Source organism: Diceros bicornis, chromosome 28 (assembly GCF_020826845.1).
Source record: "Diceros bicornis minor isolate mBicDic1 chromosome 28, mDicBic1.mat.cur, whole genome shotgun sequence".
Lineage (NCBI taxonomy): Eukaryota > Metazoa > Chordata > Mammalia > Perissodactyla > Rhinocerotidae > Diceros > Diceros bicornis.
Genome location: NC_080767.1, coordinates 43,547,058 through 43,556,419, shown reverse-complemented (window position 1 = coordinate 43,556,419; position 9,362 = coordinate 43,547,058). Strand labels below are relative to the sequence as shown.

The following is a 9,362-nucleotide window of genomic DNA, read 5'->3' as shown; positions in this document are numbered from 1 at the left end:
GAGGGGACATAAAGACCCCCAGGAGAGTAGAGGGCCATGTGAGGGGCCAGACCCCCTCCTCACCCCCTCCGGCTGCCATGGCTCTCCCACCTAGCTTGGACCCCTGCCCCCCACCTACCCAGGAGCTGGACTTGTACATAGTGCAAGCTTGTACAAACTTGTTCCCCAAAACACTTTGACCCCTGATGGTGGCTGCAAAATGGTGATTTTCTAATTATTTCATTCTTTCTGCATTTATCGGCTGGCATTTTTCTTTCACAAAGAGCTCCTCGCTTTTAGAAATATATCACTGTGGACTTGTGGGTTTAAAAAAAATCAACATGTTATTCCTTATTGTTATCTTAAAACTTTTTGGGGGGGCCAGCCCCATGGTGTAGTGGTTAAGTGTGCGCATTCCGCTGCTGGCGGCCAGGGTTCGGATCCCGGGCATGCACTGAGGCACTGCTTGTCAGGCCACACTGTGCTGCGTCCCATATCAAGTGGAGGAAGATGGGCACAGATGTTAGCCCAGAGCTAGTCTTCCTCAGCAAAGAAAAGAGGAGTATTGGCATGGATGTTAGCTCTGGGTTGGTCTTACAAAAAAAAAAAAAAAATTTATTGTGGTAAAATATATTTACTGTTTTAACCATTTGTAAGTGTACAATTCTGTCATCTTGTTTATGCTCAAACTGCCCCAGATTTGGCCAGTGGGAGCCCCTCCACGGTGCGTCTGTGTGCTTTCGACTTGTCCCAGACAATTTTTGGAGCACTTCCTTACGTTCTGTTACAATTTCCACTCCCCTCTGTGCCTCCCTGCCCCAAGCCTGATTCAGCCATTTCTCCAAGGAGCTCTGGTTCCTTTGGGGGGGTATTTGGAGCCCCCATCTGGGCTCTGGGTGTGCCCACTGCTTCTCAGCCCTCTCAGTGGCTGGAGCTGGGAAGAACCCGCGCACGTTCCCGCTAAGACCTCAACGCCGCCCCGTCCCCCACTGTCCGAGTCTGTGTCTCCCTTCAGAACAGAGCTGTTAAAATGTCGCTGGAAGGGGCCCACCAAGAGGGGCTTGGGAGGGGAGAGGTTGTAACACATCCACGAGGTGGGGGCTGCTACCCCTGGGACAGAGAAGGGAGAAGGACACGGACCCAGGCCCCAGGGTTCCCAGGGCTGCTCTGTGGGTGCGGCAGGGGAGGGGCAGGGAGCTGAGCGACAACCCCTTGGGCTGGGTAGGTCGTGGGTCAGGTTAAGGTTGTTGACTATGAGTTTCTGGTCTCACTTCTTTAAAAACATTTACTAGGAAAATATGGTAGAAAATTCCAACAGTGCAGAAGTTGGATATCTGTGTTTCTTCCTGTCAGAGGCCATCCTGTAGGTGATCCTTCCATCATTTTTTTGCGTATATATAAGCATAGACTCAAAATGATATATACTAATGCTTAGATTTTTTTTTTTTTTGCAGGGAACGACTCACCATGAGCTAACATCTGTTGCCAATCTTCCTGTTTTTCTTTTTTTTTTTTGCTTCCCACAGCCCCAGTACGTGGTTGTATATCCTAGTTATAAGTTGTTCTAATTGTTCTATGTGAGCCGCTGCCACAGCATGGCACCTGACAGACAGGTGGTGTGGTTCTGTGACTGGGAAGTGAAGCCGGCCCACCGAAGCAGTGAGAGCCGAACTTTAACCAGTAGGTCATCAGGGCTGGCTCTAATGCTTAGATTTTTTTCACTTTGCTGGGTTTTTCCCTCCCACTTGTATCAGTTCGCTAGAGCTGCCATAACAGAGCACCTCCAACAGAAGGTATTCTCTCCCAGTTCTGGAGGCCAGAAGTCCAAGATCAAGGAGGTGTGGGCAGGGCCAGTTCCTTCAGGCCGTGAGGGAGCATCTGTCCCATGCTCCCTCCCAGCTGCTGGTGGCCTGCGGGCCGTCGTTGGTGCTCCTCAGTTTGTAGAAGTACTACCCCATCTCTGCCTCCGTCTTCACGGGGCGGTCTCCCTCTGTGTGTGTGTGTCTGCGTCCACATCTCCTCTTTTTGTCAACACAGAGTCATGTTGGGGTAGGGCCCGTCCTAATGACCTCATTTTAACTTGACTACCTCTGTAAAGACCCTGTCTCCTCACAAGATCACATTCTGAGGTGCTGGGGGCTAGGACTTCCACACATGAACTGGGGGGACACAGTTCAGCCACAGCACAACTAAACCGCAGACTAGCGAGACCCACCTCCCCACCCTCTCCTGTGGACACACCAGGACTCCACAGACAGCCGTTTAGATGTCCCTCCAGTATTTACAAGGACACCTGGGGGACATTCCCAGGTGGGTGACCCGTCTCAATGGCTGCTGCCGTCTTGCCAGCTGACTCCACGTCCCCAGTAGTGCGTTTCTTCGCGTCCTCATGGAGAAGATGGTTACCAGGTTTCAGCCCGTGAACTGTGAACCATCTCCTGTTCTGGTTTATTTCCTGAACCGTGTGAGGTGGAACACACTCTCCTATCTTACACCCATGTCTCTATCTCCTTGTCTCTGAACCACCTGTTCGTTGTCTGTTTCACCATTTTTTCTTATGGACTTGTAAGGGTATTTTTATACACAGAGAAGTACACCCGGGACATCTGGTAAACGTGTGCAGGTGTGGAGGGGCACTTCTCCATGGCAGTGGTTTGTGGGCCCGGAAGCAGGAAACGAGTGGGGGTGAGCCCCCCCATGTTGCTGAGGGGCAGCTGAAATACCGGTGGTGCAATGGCAGGTGGAGGGGACGCCAGGGCCCCAGGGGGGTGCTGGTGTGAACTCCACAGTTTATGAAGGTCAGCCCCCAGGCTCACAGGGTGGCCCGTGCCCGGAATCGCCCGGAAGCCCTGCCGGTGTGGGGTCTAGGAAGGGGCTGCGAGGCTGGAGGCCCCAGGGGAGGAGGCAAAGGCGCCGGGCAGATCCCACTCTTGGCCACTGGGTGTCATGGGGCCTCTTTGGGGCGCCCCCTGGAGCAACACCCCCGCATCAGGTGCCCGGGCTGAGTGGGGGAGGTGCGGTGGGCGAACCCGACAGGGGCAAGGTAGGTTGTAGGTTCCAGTCAAGTGGGGGGCTGGGCAGGGCGGGCGCACACCTGCGGGGCCGCAGGCTTCCCATCTCCCCTGGTTTTTTCCTTTCAGCCGAGGGCGGTGTGGGGGGACCCTGTGGTTCCAAGCACCTCCTGGTGCTTCCTTTTAAAGGTTAAGAGGGGGGAGAAGCCTGCCCTGAGCCTGCGTGAGGGAGACAGGGGTGTGGGGTGGGCTGGGAAGAGACAACTGAGCCAGGCCTATCCCCCACCCGTCCTGCGGGCAGGTCTGGAATGTGGGCCCCGCCCTGGGGGGTGCTCTGCCTGACGGAGCTCTGTCAGCTCCGTCCCTGGGAAGGAGCGTCCCTTCCAAGCAGGCTGATCACTCTTGTAATGCCCTCTTCGGCAGATGGGGAAACTGAGGCTGGGGGCAGGCTGTTCATTGCTCCTACCCACTCCCCGGCTTTCTAGGCTGGGGTCCCAGACAGACAAGGTGTTCACTGCAGGGAGGGCTGTGGGGTTCATGGTGGTGGTGATGCAATCCCAGGCTGGCGCCCCTCTCTCCCTGCCTCCCAGTCCACTGGTCTCAGCCTTCATCACCCCCGCCATGGGGCGCTCAGGTCCCCAGCGAGCTCCGCCTGCACCAGGTAGACTGGTCTCAGCCCGTCAGCCTCACACGCCCAAGGCCAGGCCGCCCCATGGTCACACCCTCACACGCAGACACGGAGCCCCGCCAGCCTCGTCTGCCTGCCTAGGTGACTCTGAGAGGCGGGCCCTGGGCTGGGGAAGGCGGGGCGCCCAGGAGCCTTAAAGAGCTCCCCAGGTCCCCGCCCGAGCGCCGCCACTGCTGCTCCCCACCATGGCCGAAACCGCAAAGCTGCAACTGTTTGTCAAGGTGCCGGGCAGGCTGGGCTGGGGGAGACCTCGGGGTGGGGGGGGTGGTGTTCTGCAGGTTCTGCTTTCTGGGGCAGGCTGAGGGGTGGGTCTCTGAGGCAGTGTCTGCGCCCCTTCCCCTGTGATGGCTAAGATGGGGGCAGCCTGGGGGAGAAGGGGCCAGTGAGCTGTCCACAAAGGGGTGGGGGTGCCGACTCCAGCCTTGGCTCCTAGGCCCAGCCCAGCCCTCTTGGAGAAAAACCCCCTGGATGGGGAGGTGCCAATGAGGCAGCCAGCAGCCGAGGCACAAGCGGAGAAGCAGAGCCTGGGGTCAATGCAGCAGGAGAGTGGGGCTGGGCCGGGCAGCACCATCAATGCTCACATCAGGGCCCAGATCTGTGGGTGCCTGTGTGGGGGCTGCCAGGCCCTGGCCCCCTCCCGACCCTCAGGGTGCAGGGCAGCAAGTGTGTTGCCAGCCACGGCGCCCAGTTTTGCGGGTGAATCGCTCAGAAAACAGCTCGCTCGTCCCACCCCACCCTTGCGACCAGCCTGCAGGGCCTGGGGCCCAGGGCCCTGGCCTCTGCCCACGCTCGGAAGATAAGGGTTGAGGGGCCAGGCCCCAGAGCCCGGGTCCCGCCCCCACACCCCTGTGCCCTCACCCAGCCTCCAGGCTCCCAGCAGCTCTGCTCCCCTCTCCAACTCCCACGGACCAAGTCAAGGGCCCTCACCGTCCACTTGTAGAGGCCGTGCCAAACCGAGCCCGAGCGCTGGAGTCGCTCCAGCCTCTTGGCAGTGGGAGGCCAGGTTCCACCCAGCCTGGTGGCAGAATTCCTGGGTCTGCTCCCTGCCCTGACACCCCTCTACTCCACCCACACCAGGCGAGCGAGGACGGCGAAAGCGTGGGGCACTGCCCTTCTTGTCAGCGGCTCTTCATGATCCTGCTCCTCAAGGGTGTGCCCTTCACGCTCACCACCGTGGACATGCGCAGGTGAGACCCTGCCCCCAGGGGACCCCTCCCTGGCCTCTGCCTCCCTCAGGCCTGCCGCCTGCTCCCCTGCCTCTGCCCACAGGTCCCCGGATGTGCTGAAGGACTTCGCCCCCGGCTCGCAGCTGCCCATCCTGCTCTATGACGGCGACGCCAAAACGGACACGATGCAGATCGAGGAGTTTCTGGAGGAGACGCTGGGGCCCCCCGAGTGAGGGCCCAGGCGCGGCGCGAGGGGCAAGATGGGGCCCCCAGGGAGGACACCCCCAGGATAGAGCCCAGGAAGGGCGCTGTGGGGCCTGGCGGGAGGCAGGGCGGCGGCGCAAGGGTATGACCCGAGTCCTTCCCCCCACCGGACCGCCCCGCAGATTCCCCAGCCTGACGCCCCGCTACAGGGAGTCCACCACGGCGGGCAACGACGTCTTCCACAAGTTCTCCGCGTTCATCAAGAACCCGGTGCCCGCGCAGGACGATGGTGAGGAGGGTCGGGGGCCGCGGCGAGGGTGGGGGGAGCTGCGCCCTAGGCTGTGTCCTCACTGCGCCCCCGCCCTCAGCCCTGTACCAGCTGCTGCTGCGCGCCCTCGCCAGGCTGGACAGCTACCTGCGCGCGCCCCTGGAGCACGAGCTGGCGCTGGAGCCGCAGCTGCGCGAGTCGCGCCGCCGCTTCCTGGACGGCGACCAGCTCACCCTCGCCGACTGCGGCCTGCTGCCCAAGCTGCACATCGTGGACGTGAGCGCGGGCCGGGCGCCGGGGCGGGTGGGGCGGGGCCTCGAGGAGACCCTGACCGCGCCGCGCCCCTCGCCCGCAGACGGTGTGCGCGCACTTCCGCCAGGCGCCCATCCCCGCCGAGCTGCGCGGCGTCCGCCGCTACCTGGACAGCGCGCTGCAGGAGAAGGAGTTCAAGTACACGTGTCCGCACAGCGCCGAGATCCTGGCGGCCTACCGGCCGGCCGTGCGCCCCCGCTAGCGCCCCCCGCCGTCCCCCTGCCCACTCCTCCGCAGCCACATAAAGTCATCTGCCCCAGTGAGCATGCCTTGACATGCGAGGGACCAGAAGCCCCGCGATTTCTGCCACCCCCAAAACCCCACCGTGGGGCGCTCAGCTTCAGATGACAGCCCAGAACAACAGGAGCAGAGTCTGGTGGGCGGGGCGCGGCCCATCCCCCCACTAGGCAGGGATGGCCGGGACTGGATTGGGTTCCCAAACCAGTCAGGCCAGCGCGGGGTGCAGGGTGGCCGAGGAGGGTGGGGAGCAGAGCCCACAGCCTGGACACCTTGGGGCTCCGGGACAGTGGGTGGTGCTGGCCCACATTCCTCAGCTCTGCCTCAGGCCACCTCCCAGGTCCGACAGGACCTACTGTGTACCTCTTGTAAGGGACTCATGCAAGACTGATGTGTGTGCCTGGTTGCGGGGGAGCAGCGTTCTAGCTTAGGGATCCCTGGTCGTGCGGAGCACAACCCTCTCAGCTCCTGGGCTGGCCAGGCAGGGACAGCTGGCCAGTGGGGAGAGCTCAGCGGTTCCTCCACCAGGGAACACGGAGCCTGGAACATCTGTTTCCACCTCTTTCTCAGGCCCAGGTGGCAAACCCCATGGGATCCCTGATCCTTCTGCCCCAGCCAGCCCCCAGGAGCCAGAGCCTGGCCAGGATCTCCACCTGAGAAAGCCATTTATTTGCTGGGGAATGGGCCCCGAGGAGCACTCTGGTTCCTGCTAGGCAGCAGGACGGGCAGGTGGAGGTGGTGGGTCTCCAGTGGTGGTCCAGGGGCTGCCTCTCTCCACACAGGTGGACTCCTGGCAGGGTCACGCTTTTTGCTGAACCTTCAGGGGTCGTCAAAGTCTACACCACTGGCTGGTTTCTTACTGGGAGAGAAAAGGGGGTGACACTATGGGGGTGTGGAGGGAGGGGCAGGTGTCCAGGGATGGACCCTGGGCAGAGGGGGGAGGAGCAGGTGGGTGAGTACCTCTTGAAGCCGGGGTTGATGAGGGACTCTCCCGGACACCGCCTCCTGACTCCAGGTCCAGGGCCACCTCTCTGAGGATCTGGATCTGGGGGAAACAGGATCGGGGTGGGGGGACTCCTGAACCCAGCAGGATCACAGGGTCACAACCCCCTCTCCACAAAGACAGATCCTCTCTCTGAAGCTTGAGGCTTGTTCTGGGGAAACTGAGTCCCAGAGGAAAGAGGACGGCCCCAGCACAAGTCAGAGGTGACAGGCCTTACCTGGTAAGAAGAGCTGAGGCCCCAGCAGCCTGGGGCTCTTCCTGGGGCTGGCGGCTGTCTCCTCCGCAGCTGAGAAAGAAAGCCAGGAATGGAGGCACAGGCAGGGGACCCTAGAGAGGGTGTGGGGTGCCCACCGCCTACCCTACCTGCCAGCCGCCGCTCCAAGCTGCAGACGCGCTCTGCCAGGCCCAGTGTCAGTGCCTGTAACCTGGAGGCTGCCTCCTGGCCCGGCACCTTGGAGAGGTCAAAGTCCAGCGCCAAGGGCCCCCCTGAAAGGGTCAGGGATCCTCTGTCCTCCTGCAGGGTGAAAGTCACAGCTTGCTGCTCACAGGCTGCCCTGGGAAAGGAGGGGTGCTGAGTGCTGCGGCCAGACGCCCCCGCTCCCCACCCACCCTTCATTCTGTTCAGGGGCTCACCTGAACCGCGGGATGATGTCCTCAGCCGCACTCAGGCCGAAACGGGCTTTCTACAGGGCACAAGTGCTGGTCACCAGCTGCCCGAGACCCTAGAACCACTGGGGACACCACAAACCTGCCCGACCCAGAGCCACCCGGGACCCCAGGCCGATCTTAGGACTACGGCTACAGAGCCGGGGAAGGTGTCCAGACCCCTCCGGGAAATCCCAGACCGCCCCGTTCGGCCCCAGAGGTGGTCCGGGCTGCAGATACGGGGTGCCGCTGGCTGTCAGGCCCCCCCCAGGAGCCCCGTTACCCACGAGGGCCGCCAGGCTGTCCGGCGTGAAGCAGGTGCTCCAGAGCTCCGCGGCGTCCGTCACACTGCGGGGAGGGGCGGTCAGGCGGGACGAGCAGGGCGGCCCGCGCCCCACCGCCCCGCGGACCCCGCCGCTCACTAGAGGTTGAAGCCGGCCCCGCTCCCCTCCTCCTCGTAGTAGCACACGAAGCGCGGGGGCCCGGGGCCGGGCGGCAGCGTGCAGAGCGGCGGCGACAGCGGCGGCGGCACCATGGCACCTCGGCAAGCGGAAGAGCCGGGACAGGCCTAGCTCGGCTGCGGGCCTAGGGCGCCTGCGCGGCGGACGGCTTCCGGGGCCGGGGGTGGGGCCTGCACCAGTGGGCGGGCTCGGGGGGGGGGCGGGGCGGGGCCGAGTGATGCCCACGGGGCCTGCGCGGGGCGGGGCTTAGGGCCCTGGCCGAGTAGGGCGGACCAGTGCGGAGCTTGCGGAGCCGGGTGGGCGGAGCTTAGGGCGGGGCGAGGCCTGCCGTGGGCCGTGGCCTGCCCGTGGGGTGGAGCAGGACCGCGGTGGTGGGCGGGGCTAGATGGGCGGGGCTGACTCGGGCGGGGTCTGCGGGGGCGGAGCTTGGCGCGCAGCGGCGGGGCTCCCGGGAGGGCCTGAGCGGAGCGCTGTCCCTGCACCACGTGGGCTGCACAGGACGGTCCCGGGCTCCTAGCCCTCGCGCCCGCGTGGAGGTGTCTTCGGGCCTTACCCGCTCTGCGTACTTGCCATCCCCGCTGAGTCCGAGGTTCCCTCCTTTGCGCGCAAGTCCCTGCCCTGGGTCCAGCCCCCCTGCTGGCCACCGCTCAGGCCGCCTCGCGCCCTCGCTGGTCCCAGTGGCCTCCCGCTGGCCTCCCCGCCCAGTCTCGACCGCCGCGGTATATTTCTCACGTCGTCTTCAGATACAAACGCAAAGCTTCTTGACGCCAAATCAAAGTATTTTATGAATAAAGTACGGTAACCAGCGCAGAATGCTCCCGTCCCTCCTTCAGCCGTTCCACAGCATTTCCCAGCGCCTCTTCTGTGCCCCCAGCTGTCCTTGAGCGCATTTTGATCGCGGCCTCTGATCCGGCGCTTGTGAGAGCTAATGGGAGCGACAAATGATACACAGCGAAACATGACACTCTCAGGCCGTGCACACTTCGCATGGGGAGCAGGTGCCGTTGGAGCCGTGACCTTGGGGAAAAGAAAGATGGAGAACACCAGGATAGCGGGATCCCAGGCAGAGGGGCAGCCACTGCAGAGGCCCCACAGTGGGCACAGAACAGTTCTGCTCAAGGCTTTGCAAGAAGGCCAGGGTGACCACGTAGTGGCCAGGGGGAGGGTGGCCAGGGGGTTTGTAGGCTATGCTAACATATTTCAAGTATGCCTGCAGCCAAGCCTGCCTCATCTCCTACTTTCTCCTGGTTCACAATCCTGGCCGCCCCCCCCCCCCCGAGGATCCTGCCTCAGGGCTTTTGCACATGCTATTGTCAGTGCCTGGCACACCCTTTCCCCAGACTCACACACTTTCTTCAGGTCTTTCCTCAAAAGTCACCTTCTCAGTG

General features: G+C 62.6%; 2 protein-coding genes across 5 annotated transcripts; one reads left to right on the top strand and one right to left on the bottom strand.

The window, feature by feature from the left end:
* Positions 1 to 1,161: 1,161 nt before the first annotated feature.
* On the top strand, positions 1,162 to 6,701 carry CLIC3 (chloride intracellular channel 3). Its single transcript, XM_058524548.1, has 6 exons — positions 1,162 to 2,777; positions 4,756 to 4,865; positions 4,948 to 5,073; positions 5,231 to 5,337; positions 5,417 to 5,592; positions 5,672 to 6,701. Exons 1-6 carry the CDS (start codon positions 2,772 to 2,774, stop codon positions 5,828 to 5,830), a joined length of 684 nt encoding a protein of 227 aa, XP_058380531.1. The 5' UTR covers positions 1,162 to 2,771; the 3' UTR covers positions 5,831 to 6,701.
* Positions 6,469 to 8,084, bottom strand: PAXX (PAXX non-homologous end joining factor). 4 transcript variants are annotated; one of them, XM_058524543.1, is made up of 7 exons: positions 7,936 to 8,084; positions 7,801 to 7,861; positions 7,502 to 7,551; positions 7,232 to 7,422; positions 7,086 to 7,154; positions 6,826 to 6,910; positions 6,469 to 6,747 (listed from the first exon to the last, which is right to left on the bottom strand). In XM_058524543.1, the coding sequence occupies exons 1-7, from the start codon at positions 8,046 to 8,048 to the stop codon at positions 6,702 to 6,704; spliced, it is 615 nt and encodes a 204-aa protein (XP_058380526.1). In that variant the 5' UTR covers positions 8,049 to 8,084; the 3' UTR covers positions 6,469 to 6,701. The 4 variants fall into 4 exon arrangements, with proteins under 4 accessions (XP_058380526.1, XP_058380528.1, XP_058380529.1 ...); XM_058524545.1 differs by having other exon boundaries at positions 6,469 to 6,724; XM_058524546.1 differs by having other exon boundaries at positions 6,469 to 6,720.
* Between the last annotated feature and the right edge of the window lie 1,278 nt (positions 8,085 to 9,362).